General features: G+C 46.6%; 1 protein-coding gene across 1 annotated transcript in view; it reads left to right on the top strand.

The window, feature by feature from the left end:
- col12a1a (collagen, type XII, alpha 1a) overlaps positions 1-21,796 on the top strand; it is a 62,887-nt gene that overhangs the window by 28,264 nt on the left and 12,827 nt on the right. Inside the window, exons 29-52 of the mRNA XM_084482318.1 lie at positions 443-575; positions 869-889; positions 1,772-1,911; positions 3,890-4,019; positions 4,306-4,445; positions 4,830-4,959; positions 6,853-6,873; positions 7,529-7,668; positions 9,677-9,806; positions 9,929-10,071; positions 10,288-10,417; positions 11,312-11,431; positions 11,827-11,973; positions 12,174-12,290; positions 12,809-12,961; positions 13,306-13,380; positions 13,630-13,769; positions 14,281-14,404; positions 14,582-14,725; positions 15,075-15,239; positions 15,442-15,480; positions 15,885-16,023; positions 17,457-17,599; positions 17,999-18,108. Of these exons, the coding sequence (XP_084338444.1) occupies positions 443-575; positions 869-889; positions 1,772-1,911; positions 3,890-4,019; positions 4,306-4,445; positions 4,830-4,959; positions 6,853-6,873; positions 7,529-7,668; positions 9,677-9,806; positions 9,929-10,071; positions 10,288-10,417; positions 11,312-11,431; positions 11,827-11,973; positions 12,174-12,290; positions 12,809-12,961; positions 13,306-13,380; positions 13,630-13,769; positions 14,281-14,404; positions 14,582-14,725; positions 15,075-15,239; positions 15,442-15,480; positions 15,885-16,023; positions 17,457-17,599; positions 17,999-18,108 (2,874 nt within the window). The remainder of the gene's footprint in view (positions 1-442; positions 576-868; positions 890-1,771; positions 1,912-3,889; positions 4,020-4,305; positions 4,446-4,829; positions 4,960-6,852; positions 6,874-7,528; positions 7,669-9,676; positions 9,807-9,928; positions 10,072-10,287; positions 10,418-11,311; positions 11,432-11,826; positions 11,974-12,173; positions 12,291-12,808; positions 12,962-13,305; positions 13,381-13,629; positions 13,770-14,280; positions 14,405-14,581; positions 14,726-15,074; positions 15,240-15,441; positions 15,481-15,884; positions 16,024-17,456; positions 17,600-17,998; positions 18,109-21,796) is intronic.

Below are 21,796 nucleotides of genomic sequence, written 5' to 3' on the forward strand. Positions count from 1 at the left end.
CTCCCGTTCATTCATACACGCTCCTTTGTAATGAGTACCGCAGAAAGGCTCCATGGCTAGGGATGGGTCGAGATTATTTTTCATTTGGGAACATCTGCAAAACTGACAGGAATCCTTGCAACCCGCACACATGCTACAGACGCACGACGCGCGCACACACACACACACACACACACATGCATTGGGTTCCCACACAAAGACCATTAAAAAGTCAGTTCAGGGGTTATTTTCTCATAATGACTCCACTGGAATCCTCATCCATCCCCTTCCTGTACGTGATGTTTGCAGTGTTTCCTCCAGGTGATGGTTGGGACCTGTGGCGGTGGTGTTGGGGGAGGTCCCCAAATGCCCGCAAAAAAACGTTGGCTCAGAACAATGGGTGGGCTGCTCCAGCTACTCATGTGAAACCCTGGATCTTGTGGTGTTTCCCCCTGTTCCTCAGGCCATCTTGAACAACGATGACACCACCCACCTGCTGGAGAACCTGGAACCGGACACGCCCTACGACGTGTCTGTTACCGCCATCTACCCCGATGAATCTGAGAGCGAGGACCTCCTGGGAACAGAGCGCACACGTAAGACCCTCTCCCTGCCTTTCGCTTCTGCGGTTCGGAAAATTCTATATTTTTATCAATATTTTATTGAAAAAGAAAAAAGAAATTGATTTTTGTAATGAAGCTTTATGAATGGAATTCCATGTGATTTTTGTTTGATTTCATTATAGTTTCTGCTGAAATAATAGTTTCATTATTTTCTGATTCGATGCTGAATAGCAGTTAGGAGATAGTAGACTGCACGTTAACTACACCCTATGTCAAATGTGGGGTAAAGAATCGATCCATTACACTCTCTATTTCTGCCTCTATAGTGCCCAAGAAAATTGTTGGATGTAAGTATGGTAAAACAAAAGGGGTTCCCTCCCATCCCCTGACGTGATGAAAGCATGTTTATTCATTTATTCATCAATCCGTCATCACTAGTCCATCGGCCTACCATCATTGTGCCATTGAGCAAGGCATCTAACCCAGCCACTGGTCCGATGGTGCGCTTCTGTTGCTGAACAGAGACTTTCATGATCATGTGTGTGTCTGTCTGTTGTCTGGTTTACGTCCCATCGTCCATGTCAATCATCATCAGGTTGTGAATGCCGACTACAGAACGCTGTGTTCTTGCTCAGAAAAACGTAAGGAGTGGTTCAGGGTTTTTGCTATGCTTGCCTGGCAAGATAGCAGTTTCCTCCCCCTTACGTTGTTTCGGATCATCAAAATCATCATCATCATTGCTTGGGAACTGTTCCTTAACCATTAATGCAGCCATCATGTCATCCAACCATTCATTTTGCCATCCATCCATCCCTCCATCCCTCCATCAATCCATCAATCCATCCCTCCATCCAAACAGCTATCTTTCCATCCATCCATCATTTATCTATAATACCATCCAGCCATCCTTGCATAAGAAAAGGCAAAGTGCTGTCTTTTCTTCTTTGAAGCCACAATCCTTGAATTCTACTGCCAGCTGAAGCCATTTATTGTTATTTAAGTATGTGAACGTCTCTTGTACGATTCATTCACGTTTAACATTTCAATCCAAGTGTAAATCTATACATAAAGGATTGGAGGCTCCTTGTAAAAGAGTAAATATGTCTCCATAGTAATGTATGGAAATATCAGGATTGTGTCTTTAAAGGGATGTTTTCAACAACTCTGTCATTCAAACAGCATAGACCTAACTTTGTGTGTGTGTGTGTGTGTCCTGCTTGTGTCGGCAGTAACCCCCGAACCTCCCACCAATCTGGTTGTGTTCGACGAGACCACCACCACCCTGAACGCCAGGTGGAACCCCGCTGGGGGCCGCGTCCAGAACTACAAGATCACCTACGTCCCCACCGCTGGGGGCCGCAGCCAGACGGTAGGGCGACACCCCCGTAGACACCTACTCTATTTCACATCTGAAAAAAAACACTGGACAGTATAATTATCGGATAGTATGTACATACTGTTCCACAAACAATGGAAACGGGGATATTATGAGACTTGGGGGGGGGGGGGGGGGGGGGCTGGTATTCATGTTACAAATAAAATGCTACAATTTATTGTCAAATCAGAGAATACAAGTTCATAATAGGTGTCGGAAAGTTCGGAACAGTTTTAACGCTTTGTAGCCGATGCATCCATCATTTGCACACAGATAAACACCCGTATAGATGTCAGATGACGCAGCTGGATTTGAAAGCCCTAAATGGCCCTGTCAGACTTGAGCCAAGAACCTGCGTCCCTTTTTTACCAATCATTGGAGCATATCTTAACTTGCAATATATTTGTCGGCGTGCAGCTATCTGGGATCCCCGAACCTCAGTCTTTAGAAGAGACCTCCCAAAGTCAGCCTTCGTCAGACCTCCCATGACACGGTTGTAGAGCCAAAGATTTAGCTCCTTTTTTGTAGTACACTTCTTGATTTAGTAGGACAACGCGTTGGCCATTTACTTGAAACAGATGGTTAGGCTTGTGAATTAGGCGATCTATGACCCTATATGTATCTGGATTTACGTGAACATAGTGTACATGTGCATGGAGCAGATTTAAACTGAGTTAAACTGCCTCCACTCGGTAGGCTTGTGCTGTGTGTAGATCACAACACGTACACCAAGGGTGTCTATGACTTGGACAGTTTTAAATGTTGTCTGAACCTCGTCTAACCTCACGTCTTTAGTCCCCGTAAAGCTCGATGGAACGTTGTTTTCTCTCTATTATTTCTCCCAGATGTTTGCGCTGTTACGGTGAATTCAGGGTTTCTGCATGTAAACGGCAGCAGTAACAATAAATGTTAGCCTTCGGTGGATTTCTCCGCTGATTGTTCAGTCCCTTCAAAGGCTGTATGAAGCTGATGCGCCGCAGGAGGGGTGTCAGAGGCCGGGGTTGGTGACTTGTTTTCCATTCTTAGAAAAGAATGGAATGTTTTCCCTCCTGCTCATTGGAGGAGCGCGACCGCTCCGACTCCCTGCGTGAGATCACAACAAATAAAGGTTGAGGCACTAAAAGCAAACTGGAAGAGAAAGGTCTGAAACCTGGAGCCAAGTCCCTTAGGTGACCCAGCTGGGTTTCCACACACACGGCACGGCCAATGTGCCTTTTTCATATGTCCTCTGTTTCATATGTCCTCCATTTTTATGCCGTTGCTTAGATACAATACTGATTTTTTCTTGACCCCAGTCTCCTCCAGTCGTGATTGCAGAGATCAGTGAGATGTCAAAGAAAAAGGATTGTCTCAAAATTGGATAGACAAACAGATATACATGCTGACCCATAAATACACTACCACAAGTATAGGCCAAGAAGAACCATTTGGATGGTTACAGAAATCGTGGTTTTTGCCTTACTATACTTGGCCCCGGCATAGTATACTATCGATTTACAAAAGTCTAGCAATTTACAGCCAACATTTTTTGGCATTGTAGTTGTTTTCAGATCAGATTTTTCCATCAGTTTATTGACATCAATTTCAGGAAAGCCCTGGGAAAGTTGTTAAGCTCTATATCTCAGTCATAAAACCAAACTGTTAATCTATTGACTTGTTTGTGTTAATGGGGTTATTATTGTTTTTTTATTGCTAATAACTAGCTTTAATTTATTTGACAGTTTTTTTGCAAATTCCATCAATGTTTCTTATTTCCCTTAGAGATGCATTATAAACAACATAATGAGCCCAGGAAAACAGGCAGTTCCAGAAACCAAACTCATAATTTACATGTTAAACGTATTGAGTTTATAACTTGGAACGGTCGATATTGAACAGTTTCCATCGTAAAAAAAAAGGGAACAAAAAAAAGTGGTAACGACGTGCAGCGGACCAAACAGGCTACCATTATTTCTTCCTTCCCCGTAACCAGACCCAGGTTGGTGGAAAGAAGACCACAGTCCTACTGCCCAAGCTCACCCCCAACACAGAGTATTCCATCACTGTGGCCGCCGTGTACGCCCGTGGGGCCGGCGGTGAACTCAACGGCCTCGGCACAACCAGTAAGTCATCCCAAACGGGGTTATTATTTATTTCCCAGCAGTCAAAAAGCCAGTCATGCGCATTTCCTTCCTTCCTTTTCCTTTCTGAAACACGATAAGATGACCCCTGACCCTTCGCCCTCAACCGGGCCACAGGGAAAATCCCCCAAATCCCATTGGCCAAACAAAAGCAACCTTGACAAAAGGGGGTTCATTCAAGAGGCATCTTGATGGCCTTAAGATACGAATATAAAGCCCCCTCCATCATCCCCCGACACAATCCCCCTCATTGTGCCACCTTCTCCAGAGCCTCTGGGTGGTGTGAGGAACCTGCGTGTGACTGACCCCACCACCAGCACCCTGAACGTCAACTGGGAGGCCGCCGAGGGCAACGTGCGCCAGTACAAGATCTACTACGTGCCTGCCGCCGGAGGTGTGGAGGAGACGGTAGGTCTGCTGGAGGAGAACAGGATGCAATACGACAGAAAAGGTAGAGGCTAGGGCATGTTGGCGTGAGGAGCAACTTTAAGAAACTCAGAAGGTTTCACTAGTTAGCGAGGTGATAGGAAGCACACTAGCAAGAAAGACAAAGGTGATGGACATGGTGGACAAAGGTGATGGTGGACAAAGGTGATGGTCATTTCCCCAATTGAGTAAAACCCTACTTTTTACTACTTTATTGATAAATATGTATGTAACATTTATATTGTTTCTATCTTTGCTTGTATGTGCATGGAGACATAGCTCCATTGGGAAAAGTGTGACCTGTGGTGTGTGTGTGTGTGTCTGTGTCTGTGCATGTGTCTGTGCATGTGTGGTTCCTCAACACAGGCCCAGGTGTCTGGAAGCACCTACAACACGGTCCTGAAGAACCTGGATTCGGGTACTCTCTACACGGTGACCCTGGTTCCCATCTTCTCCAACGGAGAAGGACAACGCATGTCTGAGGATGGGAAGACATGTAAGTGTTTGCCGTTGCCTGAGCGACAAAGACGCCATTTTGTAACGAAACGCTGTGAACGTAGAGCGAGTGCCGACGGTGAATGTCAATGCAAACAAGATGGCGCAGCATTAAGGACACAACTGGGAATTATTATCTTTCTAATAGATGTTTTTCCCGTAGCCAAGATTATTATAAGATTATTCCCTTTATATATGTCTTGAATAAACCTTTTGTTTGTAGTCGTTGGCTAACTCAAGTTCCAATAAAGCCTCCGGTTAAGGAAGTTGACTTTCTTTGTGGGGCTGTCCAATGCCAATTCAATAAGTGTGTGTGCCAAGCCAAGTCTATTAGAGGGCAAGGCTTTGTTATGGAGCCCATTAATGTACGGCCGATTACCGCCGTCTTAAATGAACACAGCTCACAAAGAATCGCAAATGTAACATGACGTGCTGTGTTCTGCTGTGATCCGTGCCATAACCATGTTTATTTTTTTGAACGTTTTAAGTAAAGGCCACTCTTTTCCAGCTTGCTCTCCCACAATTACAATTTAAAACCCACCGACCTCAGCTCTGCGAGTGAGTAAGCATTTTGAAGGGTGATTGCGTAGGAAGGAATTCCTCCAGGGTTGGCAGCCCTACTAGGCTGTCTCCTGACTGTTTAACTGAAACGCAGTCCGTTTTGAGGGCCGAGTGAAAGGCGGTGGAGAGGATGATGGTCGCATTAAGGATGGGATGGGAGGGAAGGGGAGGGAGAGAGGGGGTTGGCTGAAGCTGGAGATGGGGTTCAAGAAGGGACAGGACTGAATGGACAACATTCAGGCTCTCTGCGGACTCAGACAGTGTTCCATCCTTGTCGATCATTAGAGTCTTGTCTGATCCACCCCTGGGTGTGTGTTGCCGTCCAACGGCTGTCAAGTAGAAAGCTGTAAATGTTTATACAGACCTCTGTGCCAGGAACCAGTGGTTTCCATGCCAACATATTACAAAGACACACAGCGTATTACAAAGACTCACAAAGAATGTCTGACGAACACAGTTTAAACTGTTTACATGACACTATATTTATCCCTGAGTCATCGTACTCAGGGATAGTACATACAATCTTTGTCCCAAAGAAGTAGCTTGAATTCAACGTTACAGTTGAAGCAGTCGGTGACTCAGGCTATATTCAGCAGAAACAGAAACCTTTGGTGACGGAATGTATTTTGCCTCAAAAGCTTCAATTCAAACCAGAGTAGTCTCTGATCTCGAAGACTAACAAATGAGGAGGCGCACAGGGTCTCCTTGTCACAGTGTTTATGAGGCCACAACTCAGAGTGCCACAACAGCAGCACACATCTGCTTCAAGTTTTAGAGGGGCAACCTTCACCTTGGAAAATGTAGGCTTCTTCTGTGGTTAATATTCATTTACCTAGGATAGATAATTAAACAAGGAAGTGTCCTGTTGATTGTGATATTTCGAGGCAACATCTTTATACCGGTCTCTGTAGGAGGCCGGCAAGCACTGTTCTCTGTCACTATATGGATACTTTATCATGTGTTCAGTTTGGTACTGTTTGGTCTCTCTTTTACACGTCTCTAGACCACGGATTGTGGAGGAATGCGAATAAAATAGACAAATAAGCACTGGGTGTGTTTTAGATCTGAGCAAGATAATTCAGAACATTTAGACCTGTCAGAGTACAAAGTCCTTCATGTACTAGAACACAAGTGAATACAGGTGTTGGTGGTTTCAAGCTTATACTTAAAAAACACAATGTACTGGTTCTCACAGCCTGTTCTCTCTCTTCATCATTACCATTTCAATTCTTCCTTCACTTTTCATACTCCCACAAACTTCAACATTCAATCATATCTCCGTTGTCCTCTGTCCATCTACTCTGTCATCGTCATCCCTCCCTCTCCCCAATAGTGGACACTGTCAGGCCTGATGGTGAGCTGTCCGCTACTGAATCCTTTCACTCTCTCATCTCTGCCTCTCGCCATCTCCTCATCCAACCACCCCGTACCTTCTGATCTCTTTTCCCCATGTATCCATCCAATCATCCATGAATCTCTCGTTACATTCATCCATTCATATCTCTCTCGCTCTCTCTCTCTCTCTCTCTCTCTCTCTCTCTCTCTCTCTCTCTCTCTCTCTATCTCTCTCTCTCTCTCTCTCTCTCTCTCTCTTTCTCTCTCTCTCCATCTGTCCATTCATCTCTCTCCCTCCCTCCAACCATCCATTCCTCTCTCTCTCTCTCTCTCCCTCTCACTCTCTCTCTCTCTCTCTCTCTCTCTCTCTCTCTCTCTCTCTCTCTCTCTCTCTCTCTCACTCCCTCCAACCATCCATTCATCTCTCTCTCTCTCTCTCTCTCTCTCTCTCTCTCTCTCTCTCTCTCTCTCTCTCTCTCTCTCTCTCTCTCTCTCTCTCTCTCTCCTCCAACCATCCATTCATCTCTCTCTCTCTCTCTCTCTCTCTCTCTCTCTCTCTCTCTCTCTCTCTCCAACCATCCATTCATCTCTCTCTCTCTCACTCCCTCCACCCATCCATTCATCTCTCTCCATCCACCCATCCATTCATCTCTCCCTCGCTCTCCCCCTACCAGTGGAGCGCAGTGCTGTGAAGAACATCCAGGTGTTCAACCCCACCACCAACACTCTGAACGTGCGCTGGCAGGCCGCCTTGGGTCCCGTCCAGAAGTACCGTGTGGTCTACACCCCCTTGGCCGGCGGGCCATCCGAGTCGGTAAGCAATGCCCTCCATGCCGTCCAAGTTGCAGTGGAAGTAGCAAAGCATGTAGTAGCCTCGACCTGCGTCTTTTCTATACATTATTTAATTAAGATATCTTATGCATCTGTAATGCATAAATACATAAATACATTTTACATTTTGTGTGTATATAAATATATGTATATTTATATAATCCATTAGCAATTAAATGCAATGCATAACATTGTACCGTGTGGTCTACACCCCCTTGGCCGGCGGGCCATCCGAGTCGGTAAGCAATGCCCTCCATGCCGTCCAAGTTGCAGTGGAAGTAGCAAAGCATGTAGTAGCCTCGACCTGCGTCTTTTCTATACATTATTTAATTAAGATATCTTATGCATCTGTAATGCATAAATACATAAATACATTTTACATTTTGTGTGTATATAAATATATGTATATTTATATAATCCATTAGCAATTAAATGCAATGCATAACATCTCAATGTGACAACTTGATGCAATGTAACAAAATGTTATCTTATAGTTAAGGAGGATGATGCAAATTTTACAGCCTGCAGAAAAACTGCAGCAGGCCATACATGAAAAGTGCAGGGGTTGTGAGTTTGATTCCCACTGCTGCGACCCATGTAATGAATGGATCCACCAAATGGCATGCATACAAATCTTCATATCCTCTTTTTTTTATCAGTTGTGTGGAATGGTGCCTGGTCTGCAATGGAAATGCCACGCCTCGGGTTTAAAATCACATCCTCTGTTTCTTGAACGGGCCACTAATGAGACTTAAGGTCTCCGACTGCGTTTGTGTTCTTAACTGACATTCCTCTGCTAAACTAATCCACTCTCTTAGTACAGTCTTAGTACAGTATTTAGCATCTGGGCTCAGTGTGCCCCAGTCTTTTCCTGTGGAAAGGAGGTCTGGTGATGCTTAGAGAATCCACAAACAACTCCTAAATGGTACCCAAACACAAATGGCACAGCTGCCATCCGCCCGAGAGGGTGTTTGGCCCTGAGACTCAGAGAGCAACACTGAGAGCCTTTGAAGAGCAATGTCGTTTGTATTTTAATGACCGAGGGGAAAATTCCCTCTCCCTCGTCTTATTATTGGCAGACATTTAGGGATCGGATTTGGCCCCATCTCCGTGGCCAGGGCGAGAGGCGTCACACCAACAGGCAAACAGGGACCTTTTCAATTAACGCCATCAAATACAGTCCCTCTGAGACTTCTAGCTCAGTATTGGCCTGGACGGGTCACTGGTGACGCCAGTGCTGCCAGAATGGTTCATGCTGGTCTTTGACATGTCATGACATAGAGCTAGTCATGCAAATGTCTCGCCTGTCTCGCCAATCCTTATTATCCGACTAGTGGATGCAGGCACACGCACATTGCACACACACACTCTCGTGTACTTTGTTATCAGCAGGACTGAGACGAGACAGGGGTGTGAACCTGCAGACAGACTGCACATTAACAGAAAACAAACAAGGAGAAGATGGCCTTTACCGTGCCCTGCCCCCACAGGCCCCCCAGACGCTCACCCGCAGCCAACCCCCCCCCCACCCCCACGACATCAAAGCCAAAGAACTCGCAGGCTCTCTTGCTTTTCATGGCGCTGACAGCACAGAGGGAATGTGGAGGGAGACGGGGAGGGGGTGGTCATCCAGAGTGTCAACACCATGGTCAGCTGTCAGAAAGGAAGAGAGCTAGACCGAGAGAAAGAGAGAGAGAGTGGTGGTGGGAGGGGGGGGGGGGGGGGGGTATAGCTGTGTGAGGTGGACGATCCGCTCCGCATCTGGGTGCCCATTGCGAGCCAGAGAGACTAACTCTTTTTGAACCCTTATCTCCCCTCTTGCGAAAACATTTTTTCTCTCTTTTCTGTTGTTGCTTTTATGACATATTTCCATTGCTATGCCGAGTCAAAGTCGGCCTCGATAATGTCTTCCCGCTGGCGGCGTGGGGGAGAGGTGCGGTTCTCACCCAGCGTGACCCCTGTGGTGCGGTGCGGTGCGTTTGGGGTTGCAGGTCCTAGTGCCGGGAGACACCACCGAGACGATGCTGCAGCAGCTGCTGCCGGACACGCCGTACAACGTGGGCGTGGTGCCCCTGTACGAGGACGGAGAGGGGCCGGCGGCCAGCGACGAGGGGATCACTCGTAAGCACCCGCCCGCTGGCTCTCCCAAGGAAACACCAACCATAACTTAACGTCTCACCGAAATTCAGTGGACCACAGTTTGGTTTCAGTGACCTTCAACCCTTGTCTTGTTTTCACGCCAGTTCCCCGTAGCGGCCCCCGGAACCTGCGGGTCTACGACCCCACCACCAGCACCCTGTCTGTGTCCTGGGAGCACGCACTGGGGCCCGTGGTCCAGTACCGCATCACCTACGCCCCCACCACCGGAGACCCCATCGAGGAGCATGTAAGCACTCAACAGCCCCCCCCCCCCCCCTCCACTCTGCTCTGCTCTCTCTCTGTGTTAGAAGTTAAACATTTTCCCACTCTTTGATTGTGTGTTTCACGTGTCTCAACCTCCTTCGGACCCAGCGGCAGTGCGTGTTTTCGCGTGTGTTGATGTTTCCCGTCCGTGCAAAAGACCTGGTCACTAACTCAGCGGCATTCCTTTTGCGGATCCCAGACAACGGTCCAAGGAAACGTGAACAACCTGATCCTGGAGAACCTGGACCCCGACACGCCCTACAACATCAAGGTGACCGCCATCTACGCCGACGGTCCCGGAGGAGAGCTGGAGGGAGACGGACGCACAGGTACGGCCCAGGACGCCAGCCGTCGCCCGCCTCTGCTGTGTGTTTCTGAACCACGTGTGCTCGGATGTCTATGTGGGCTTAATGTCTGGAAACAAAGCGATCGGATGAAATCAAACAAACCAGTGATGCACACGTATGGTCCTAAATGTCACCGGGGATTTAGCGAGAAGCAGATTGCAGGGAGCCGAGTCTTTTAATTGAAAAATGGGTCTGCATTTGTCAAGGATTAGATCATATCTGGCATCCTCATGCATGCACGGCACGGACAGACACACACACGCACACACAAACAGAACATTGACGCACACGCACACAACATTGGCACACACAAAGTAAATACACACACAGACACACACTCATGCTTGCCTTTTTCACTCATCCAATAAGCTGATCCTCTAATTGCGGTGCGGGATCATTGAAACAGTAACACTAGAAAATCTTGACTCTAACACGAAGGCCAAGGGCGCCTGGAGTCGTTGCCAGGGAACGTCCAACTGGCCACGCTTCAGGCCACTGTTCCTAATCTGGTAGGGCCCTGCCGTCCAGCAGAATTACCCGGTCGCAAATCACACTGGCGCTCTCTCCCCTGTGTGAATAACGAATTACACTGGAGGCAGAGCTGCCTGTTCGCTTTCACTATTGGACCTGCCAGGAGGAGGAGGATGGCTGAATACCATAGTTCCTAAACCAGAAGCCATGATGACCCCAATAATACTAAAATGAATTTATGGCTCAATCCACTTTGATTTATTCACGAGGAGAACTGTATTTTAAGAGTCTGTATTTATTAGAATGTAAGTGGGGTGAAGGGATGGACGGAGGAAGTGAAGCTTGTTTGGTTTTTGTCTTCTGTTTCGTGAGCTCTGCTGTGGCTTTCGTTCTTCTCCACTACAGTTGGTATGATGGGCCCCAGGAACCTGCAGGTGTCGGACGAATGGTACACCCGTTTCAGGGTGTCTTGGGACCCCGCACCGTCCAAGGTCAACGGCTACAAACTGGTTTACCAACCCGAAGGTACAGAGCCCTGACTCCAGATCGATCCTTTTCTTTATGTGATTCAGGATTATTCAGCCAGGGTTCCTTTCTGGAGCAGCTACGTTGCAGCTACGGAAACAGCATAGTGACGTCAAAGATCAACCGATTTCAATCCAGAAAGTTATGTTTCTTTAAAATCTCTAGGGGTAATGGAATTAAACTCAACAACCAGAGGTTGAACATTGAAAAGTGAAAGCACATTTATTTGAAGGTACGGTTAAAAAAACTATGAGAATTTGACTATTGCAACCAAATTCAATCAACCATCTTCCTGTTAGCTTTGTTTAAGCTCCGGGCACGCACAGCGCTCTGCTTGTCAACGTGGATATTTATCTTGTGTGTTAACCGTGTTACTACCGTGCGACCGCTCTCAGGTTCAGACGAGTCCCTGGAAGTGTCTGTTGGCGACGTCACCTCTCATCAGCTGCAGAACCTGCAGCCCGGGACCACCTATGACCTGAAGGTTCTGGCCCTGTACAACAACGGCATGAGCGGGCCTCTGATTGGCCAAGGCACCACACGTATGTACCGAGAATAGCCCCGGGGCTTCTGGCATTCCCAAAAGTAAAAAACGTTGAATATATTTATAATGATACTGAATGGATCCTGTAATACATTTTGATAATTTACTTTCAACGCTTGGCTATCACCATACACTGGTTGCTTGAACATGGTATAAATGGTGGAAGTACTAAGTGTGTTATTGTATTGTTTTTGTCAGTGTACTTGAATGTGACGGACCTGACCACCTACAACGTTGGCCATGACTCGTTCTGCATCCGCTGGGCCCCCCACCGAGCCGCCACCTCCTACAGACTGGAAGTGAAGCCTTTCGATCGTGAGTCTACCAAACGCTTGTGTTTTTTTTTTTTTTTTTTTTTTTTTGGTGTTCTGGTCCCAAGTGTGCGAGGGAGGTGTGACAATCTGTTTTTCGTCACAACCCATTCGCGATCGCTCAGCCTTGAATGCAAAGAATGCAAGTCATTTTGTGTTCATGCATTTGGAAACTCAAAGGCTTGGCAGGGAGCAGAGAGGAGAGCTATAGTGCCGGGAATCTTAAACACTTTTTTTTTTTTCAAGGGAAATGTTTACTGGGACTGGGGCCCAAACAGATAAAAAAGCATTAAAGTGGATTCAGTTTGTCTGAGAACTGTCAAATAACGCTAAACATCGAGACAATTATTTTGTCTTACTTTGTCTAGTGCTTTCCTCGTTGTGTATATTTATCTTCCCCAAGCACTACACCTCCTTCTCGGTCACAATTCTCGCCAGTTTCCTCCCCTCTCGTGCTCTCCCATTCATTAATGAATCCTCTTGCTCATCCTCTCCCACTCCCCTCCCCCCCACCCCCCCCAGCCTCCAACAGCGGTGCCCAGGTGACCACCGTGCAGGGCTCGGCGCGAGACTACTGCTTCAAGGGCCTGACACCCGATGCCCTCTACAACGCCACCGTGTACACCCAGACCACCAACATGGAGGGCCCCGGCGTCAGCGTCAAGGAGCGCACACGTAAGAGGGAAAATGAACCGTGCAGAGAAGTACATGAATCAGTATTGTAGACCGGGTACTGCGCCACAAACAACAATACATTAGAAATGAAATTGTATGTATACATATCTACTGAAACATGTGTACATTCAGTACAAAATAAGGTATAGAAATAATAGAAAGTAGAAATACAACACAATGAATAAAGTTGTTAGATAACAGTTAATTATTGATTTTACATGCATGACTCGTTCCTATGCAATGAAGAGATGATGAAGGAAAGAATGGTGAACTTGTGTGTGGCCGACAATGTTCATTCCTTCATGGATTTGTTCAGTCATATATTTTTCCTTTTACGACTGCAGTGATCAGAACGACTGTGGCACCCACCGAGCCCCCCACCCCTCCTCCCCCACCCACCATCCCCTCTGCCCTGGACGGTACGGAGACCTTTCATACTCCCCATATCACTATAACATATTCTTACATGATATGGCTTCACTGTGTGCAATCAATGTACAACAATTATTTGAAGATGTGATCTTAAGTTATTAAAAAACGTAGAGTCAGTGGACAGTTTTAAGAAGAACTTGTTTCGTAAGCATTTTGCTTTAAATGCCTGTTTGTTACGTACACACCAAGCAATGTTTTAATGGCATCTCGCCCTTTATTTGACATCATCTGTGCAGTGTGCACGGGTGCCAAGGCTGACCTGGTCTTCCTCATCGACGGCTCCTGGAGTATCGGAGACGAGAGCTTCAACAAAGTCATCCAGTTTGTCTTCAGCATGACGGGAGCCTTCGATGTGATCAGCGCCAAAGGCATGCAGGTCGGTGTGAGATCAGCAGGTCGGATCTGAGCTGTGTTTTCTGGTGTTGTTCACAACTCATATTGATCATGATAACCTGCAGCTGGCTGCAGGAAATCTGGCAGCACTCTGGCGCTTTCTGTTCCCGATGAAGGCTTTGATGAACAGCTATGTGTGTGTCCTGCGATCATGTGCCTTCTTCAGCTGAGAACCATTAGACGGAACTTAAGCATTTCATCACTCTGCGCAGCTTTAGTATCTTCTCTCCCATTCTCTCCCATTCCCTTGCGCTTTAATCAATCTCAATCCAGGGTTGTCTTAATAAATAGTTGATGGTTCTTCAGAGCTTGAGTTTTCTGTTGCCATAAATATTTATATCTTCACAAGGGACTTTGACTAGGACAACTTCAGAATGAATTCATTTTCATTATTGATATTCCTAGGGTGATAAAAGACACAGACACCAATATATTTATAAACAAATGTAACCCACCCCATCCTTCTCCCTTCTCCTTTCCTGTTTTGTCAACAGGTGTCATTTGTGCAGTACAGCGATGACGCAAAGACAGAGTTCAAGCTGAACAGCTACCATGACAAGGGCATGGTGCTGTCGGCCCTGCACATGGTCCGCTACAGGGGAGGAAACACCAAGACCGGTACACTCAATAAAACACTCCTTCACGATGTGTGTTAAATAGTGTTTTAATAAAGTCCAAAAAGAAAAGGCTCACTTTCATTGGATTGGGTTGGAGATCAAGTGATCAGACTTCATTTGGAAAATGTGTATTGGTCTCTCAAAGTCCTGTCTCGTCGCCTCGTCGTTTGTGTCTCAGGAGTGGCACTGAAGCACGTGTACGAGAAGGTGTTCAACACGGAGGGGGGCATGCGCAGGAACGTCCCCAAGGTGCTGGTGGTGGTGACGGACGGACGCTCCCAGGACGAGGTCAAGAAGGAAGCAGAGAAGCTGCAGCACTCCGGTGCGTTGACAGGAGTCAGACTCCTTCCTTGACTCTCTTCTTCTGCTTTTCCCTTGTGTTTTGTGTGCATCGCGGGTGTTGTACATCGCGTGGACGGAAGGTTTGCGTTGAAGCTGTTTCACATTAGCACCACTCTGTTTACTTCTCCGCCTTGTCTTGATTTTTCCTCTGACCGGTCCAATGGCCGTCTAGGCCCTCATGGGAAACTGCTGCAGTGATTAGCGTAGTGATGGCTGCTCTTGGCTAAACTCAACGGAAGCTTAACAATAGGCTTTGTGTTCGGTGTGTATGTGTGTGCTTTCTGTGTGTGTGTGTGTGTGTGTGTGTGTGTGTGTGTGTGTGTGTGTAGGCTACAGTGTGTTTGTGGTCGGGGTGGCCGATGTTGACCAGACGGAGCTCAGGAACATCGGCAGCAAGCCCAGCGACAGGCACGTGTTTGTGGTGGACGACTTTGACGCGTTCGCCAAGATCCAGGACAACCTGATCACCTTCATCTGCGAGACGGCCACCTCCAGTAAGGACAGAGACCAGGCACCCAATCACACACAAATAGAGGCCGAAGACTAAAAGAAAACGACAAGTTTTGACATTGAAACTTTGATTTTACAAACTGATTTCCCCTTTGCTGGTACAACCATGATGTGAGGCCACAGGTGTCGTGTCGTCTGCACAAGGATAATGTCTTCCTCTAAAAAAATGTTGTTTTGATTTTCCAGCTTGTCCCCTGATCTACATGGACGGCTTCACCACACCTGGTAAGTAATACCTCCTGACATCACATACGTCCTGATTTCTTTGGCAGAAGATCACAGCGCTTATTATCACAGCAATTATGGTCTTAACGTAAGTTAAAAGAAAACATCTCTAACCCGAGCTCTTATTTTCCTAGTTACACGTCTCCAGCTAATTTCTCTCTGCAATTGCCATCCCATTACATTGTCATAACATTGTAGCTTTAATCACTTTCAGCACCTTGCCTTTAATGCTTTGGTTTTTTTCTCTCTTCAGTTTTTTTTTTTACATTAATGGAAAGCTAGGACATAGACAGGACAAAAAGGGCCAACTTAGCCATTAACCGCTAGACAATGCACAGTACTGTCGGTGGGACTCCTGGGCATAATGGAAGCTAATCCTCTGCTGCTGCTTTCTGTCCATTAAGGCTTTAGGATGCTGGAGGCCTTCAACATTACAGACAAGACCTTCGCAGGCATGAACGGTGTGTCCATGGAAACGGGCTCCTTCAACAGCTACATTGCCTACAGGCTCCATAAAGACTCCTTCATTAGCCAGCCTACCAAGTAAGTGGAGTGGCGTTGGCTGAGGGGGGGCCCGTGTGTGTATGTGTGTGCGTGTGTGTGTGTGTGTGTGTGTGTGTGTGTGTGTGTGTGTTTTAAAGGAGAAAAGGTAGGAGTTGCTGGGACAATAAAGAAATGAATCTGTGTGCTAGTAGTGTAATGTCTAAAACCGTAGCTCAATCTTTAGGTGATGGAGCTGCTATGTTTAGGTAATGGAGCTGGTATGTTTAGGTGATGGAGAAAGTATGTTTAGGTGATGGAGCTGCTATGTTTAAGTGATGGAGCGGGTGGTATGTTTCAGGCTCAGAGCCGGTTACATGTAAACCTTATCCTTCACGTATGCCTTGTTTATCGAACACATACGTTGTGTTAATATTTCCATTCGGCCGGTTCATTGTCACGCATCTCTGCATGCCCCATTGGCTTCTCCCGGGCCTTTCTCCCTTTCCCATGCATCCCATAGTTCTGCCCAACCTGCAGTCATTAATCACAATGACCTGTAATCGTCCGAGGGGGCTCCCTATTGCCTTTTTGGCCCGCCTCTCTCACAGGCTGCTCCTTGCGTGTTGTTGCAGCTTGCGGAATATGAGGTGTTACGACAGAAAAAAACAACAACTGTTGGGGTCATATAATTGAAGTCTCCCAGGCCGAGGCCCCCACCCCCCTGCCCCCGCCCCCCCCCCCCCCATGCCACATGAGTCATATTGGAAGTGAACAAAAAAACAAGAACTCACGGTCCCCCATTTAAAATGGTCTCCCAGGCAATTGCTGAACTGCTCAACTATTCTACCCACCCCAACCCCACCACCACCTCCAGCCCTCCCCCTCCCCTAAAGCATGCCTTGTTAATTTCTCTATAATGATACGCATTTTGGTGTGTGAGTAACTTGTGTGTGTGCGTGCTTGGGCCCGGCCATCGAGCCAGTTGCATGCAAATGGAAACACATTGCGAAGGAAAAATGACGGTAAATACTTTCAGAATGCGAGGCCAATTCTGTGGGACTTGGAGGGGAACTGCCAAGCATTCACGTGGCTGTGGCCTCCACAGTGGTGTGATGGATTCCATCTCCTGCTCTTACTTATTGTTTGTATTTAATGGTGCTGCCTGGAGGATGTTCATTTTGACCTTTCAACACCGAGCAGTTTTACACAGCAGATTGTGTGTTCTTGAATATTGATCACACCGTGAGGTGAAATTGCTCTAATAACTGTGTAGCGCTGAACTATTAATACGTCACCCCTATTCTCTGCACATTGTGTTATTAATCTGGTGGACTGCCAGGGGGAATTAGCCTCGGATGAGAGGAGGGAAACCAGCCTGATGGGAGACCTATACATTTGTCGTCTTTGGTTGAAAGTGCTGACGTACCGTCTCCTTCCAAGGGTTCCCCTCCCATGGCTCATGACAGATGCATTTATTTTTAACCTCTTCCCAGGGAGATCCACCCAGAAGGTCTTCCCCCGTCCTACACCATCATCCTGCTCTTCCGCCTGCTCCCCGACACGCCCACGGAAGCCTTTGATATCTGGCAGATCGCCGACCGCAACAACAACCCTGAGGTCGGGGTCACCGTTAACCGTGAGTCCTCAACCTCCCGCCCTCCTTCCCCCTGTCCTCCCCTCCTCACCCTCAGAAGATGGGGAAAACAGCTGTCGTCCACCACATAGCCACACATCTGTTATCTCTTTAGGCCTTGGGTTCCTTTTTTTCACCCCCGGACCGTTCATGCCTCTACTGTGTGGACTAGACACTGTATATCTGATATTAATACAATTGATTGATTGGATTATCCAAATAACCTGGGGGGGGGGGGGGGGTCACTTTGTGAACAGAAGACACACATGCATCACCACTCATACTACAGTAGCGCTTCCCCTGGCCAAACAAACACATGGGTTTGATCCCTTCTCACCATGGGCGTTACACTGTAAACGCTGGAATGGCTTTCATCAAAGACTCCCCTCTCTGTGTTTCCAGCCTCCAGCAAAACCCTCACCTTCTACAACAAGGACACCCGCGGGGAGATCCAGAAAACGGTGTTTAACGACCCGAAAGTCAAGGAAGTTTTCCACGGCAGCTTCCACAAGGTAACGTCCCTCGGTAGAAAGCCACCCGTCCAGTACGGTGGTTGCCTTATCTCACGCTATTGCCTTCGATCCTCAGTGAGTGGTGCTCCTCATGTTGTCATGTGTTCGCTGCCGTCATGGAACATGTGGATGACTCACGGTATGGCCTCTCAGTGTCTCCACTGGCTCATTACCTTTGGTCAAAGTACCTTTTCAAGCAAAAGGTATTACAGCCACCCGGCAGTGGCCAAGGACGTCGTTTAAAGAGATCCGGTTACTTTCACACATAAAGAAAACCAAAGACAAACGGCGCTATTCATCTTACACTGGTAGAGGCTCAGTGGACTGTAAGGCTGTTTTTTTCTTTCTATTTGGCACTACATGTTGTTGAGTTAGCAAGCCACGGGCGGTTACTCTGATGGATGGGCTGGAGAGGCCGTAACTATGGTGACAGAGAGGTTAAAGAGAGGATCTAGTGACACCGGTGACCTCGGCACATTGTGCACAACTTTTAGTGTTACTGTTAGCCTCAGTGAGTTCCCGCCTCTCGTGATTGGATGCTGTCTGGTGGAGGCTAACCCCAAACATCTCCTAATCAGTCTGTAGTGGTGGTCAGAGCCGAGTAGGATCAGCTTTTGTTTGGCCTCTGTAATGAGGGACTGAGCCCTTGGAGAACCGGCGAGGAAGGAGTGATTTAAATGATGCTGTCTAGGGATTACTCTCTGGAGCCTTCCCTGGAATGTTTCATTCAGAAAACTGTGTTTCCTTCGTCTAATTGATTTTTTTGCCCTCAGACACAAACATAACATCAGCCTTCACTCGAAAGGCTTAAAGTGTAAGGCCGCTCCATTGGCTGGAAAATGAGACTTGAATATTGAACGGAGGTGTGTCAAACTGTCTAGCCATTGTTGTTGTTGTTTTGGAATTTGATTCATGTCTGTTTACATGAGGTTCTCATTTTGGAGTGCAACAATACCAAAGACTTCAGTTTAGAATACAATTCCTATGTATGCTACGCTATCATTAGTTGAATTTCAACAGGGATATCAAGTGTTTTCAAAGTGAAGACAAAACAATGGAAACTCACTTAGCTCAAACTCTAAAATGAATCAATGAATCGATCAACTAACCACTGTTTTGGCCCTAGTGCTGTGGGCAGAAAACTGGAAGTTAGCATAGGTATTTATTTTCCTCCTGCTTACCTGGAATGGCTTAAGAGGAGAGATATGTAAGAAAGAGCTTGCATATTCATGCTTTGGTTTCTCCAAAGCATGTCCAACTGCATTTGATGTCCTTCCAAGAAGGAGTAATGTGTCTCCCATTTTTGACAAACAATAAGTCTACACTCTTTTTTCTAAAGCTCTAAGGTGTCCTCAGTGAACCTCCTCTCTCTTGAACCTGAACTACAGTCTTCCCAATCCTGATATTAAAGTCAATCAAAATTGATTGAAAAAATAAATGTGTATCTTGCTTTAATAATGCCGCTGAACTGGATAATTGTGATGTAGCCTAGAAGCCCATAATAAGCTAATCATGTGAATGAAATTGGATAGTTGAAAACCTTTGGGTCAGGGCGACTGGTCATTCGACAAGATTATATAACTGCTGTACTGTTTGTGTGTGTGTCTGTCTGTGTCTGTGTGTGCACGTGTGTGTGTGTGTGTGTGTGAGTGCGCTTGTGCATGCATGCGTGCATGTGTGTGTTTGTGTGTGTGTGTGTGTGTGTGTGCATGTTTCTCTGCAGCCCTCCTGGTGCCTGCAGTCTGAATGTACCCTGGGTGGCTAGCTTGTGGTAGCTGTAGCTGTTGTTCCATGTGCAAGCACGTCTGCAGCGGTCTACCTACCTGCTTATTTGCTGGTCTGCTGAGTGAGTTCCGCCAGCCGCTAGACCCGGGTGGTGCGCTACATGTTTTCAATGGATGTTTTTAAGTGGTTTCCCAGTGCTCGGGCCATGAAAGCTAGACGCTGTGTTTGCTGAAACCACGCTTGGCCGAATAACAGCGTTGCTGTTCATTTCAGCCGGGATGAACTAGCAGTCAACGACATTATGATGACCAAACATGAAGTTGTTGGAAGCTGACCAACAAGCATTAGGTGTTTATAGTATACAGTCACGGACCGTTTCAGTAAACATAATTCATCAGATGATTGAGCAGGCAGCAACCATGCCAATAGATTGATAGAGATTTAATCGTTTTGAGAAACACTTTCAGATTCCGTCACTTAAAGGGGGTTTAAAGTGCTCATACAGTGTACTCTTACCTTACATAAAGGCAACCCTTATTTGGTTTTGTGCATTTTGGCCATTTTGATGGTAGATAATAAGAGAAGGAAGTCTTTAAGGTTTCTAATATACGTGCTGCAAACTGCAGCAGTATCATTTAGCCTACACGGTTTTCCACAGGGAGATCAAACAATTAGTCTCTTAGTAAGTGAACAGAACATAACACTGTGTCTTATCTGGAAAGTTCCGCTACAGAAGAGCAATTTGGGAGCTCAAAGTCGCAGTGATGTTGACTCACTCAGATGTGCACTTCGATTAGGAGTACAGGCTTTTTGTTGTTGGTTGTGAAGTTGAAAAGTGTGTAAAACTGTTGAGTAAATTCAAACACCAAACGGAGAGCCTTGTCAATTTTGACTTATTAAAGAAAGTACAGACGGGATCCGACTTTCCTTTCTGGGACTGGATTTGTGTTGGCCAGGGGACCAATAGAGGAAGAGGGGAGGTTGGACTGGATCGGCCACATAGCCACAGCGCTTTTAAAGACACTGGCTCTCAGGACCTTTCTAAACCTCATGGAAAGGATGCCAGACGCTGTGCTGACTGCACTCTTTGTATTCTTCGTTTCTTCTCGGTGAAGACAGAATATCTTGTATGATGTATTCCGCTCAAGAATTATCTTTCATGTGACCGGGCCAAGTTGAGTTAATGACACAAGGAGCCACACCAAAAGTGGAGGAAACTCTAACCGTGGATCTAACCATAGATAATGCTGGTGAGCACAGGCTGCCCACCAGAAGCTGGTTTTGGAGAAACAGTGTTGTCCTCCCAGATCGGACACGGGAGCTTACGCACAAGAATAATTACCAGGGTTTTTCTTACAATCCCCAAACGGTTTCATTATATCCCCATTTTGGCAATCAAATTCTCATCTATTTAATCAGAACTCGGTCTCAGTTGCATCTTGTAAGGAGAACCCAAACCGCTGGCCTGATGGTCAATGGATGAATGCCTTAAGATACGATCTGACAGCTATCAAGGTCTGACTCAAAACGCTGTGAAATAGTGGAAACATTTGAGGATTTGAGGGAAGAAATCATTACTCAATTGTACATCCTATCTATTTCTATGTATCGACAAACATTTAACATCGTTGATGCAGGATAATATAACTCAACATTGTGGAACATTCCTCTCAGAATCAATGGTCCACCGTAAACCTTGAACACTATTTTCCATGGACATTAAGTGCTGTAACTGGGCATCATGTTTACGCTTTGGGCAGTGAGGTAATCTGTAAGCAAACATTATCCGGATGCTAATGTTTCATTAAGAGTTGTTTTGGTATGCCAGTGCATGGAGTAAGCAGCCACCTCTGCTGCTGTGGTCACCAGAGAGTCAGTTCTGTTGCCAAGGAAGCCAACAGTCTTTTGTGATTGATTGCCAAGAGTGAGGCCCCCAGTCTGTGGTGGGTATGGCTTTGTAGCA

Source organism: Micromesistius poutassou (assembly GCF_964030765.1).
Source record: "Micromesistius poutassou genome assembly, chromosome: 17".
Classification (NCBI taxonomy): Eukaryota; Metazoa; Chordata; class Actinopteri; order Gadiformes; family Gadidae; genus Micromesistius; species Micromesistius poutassou.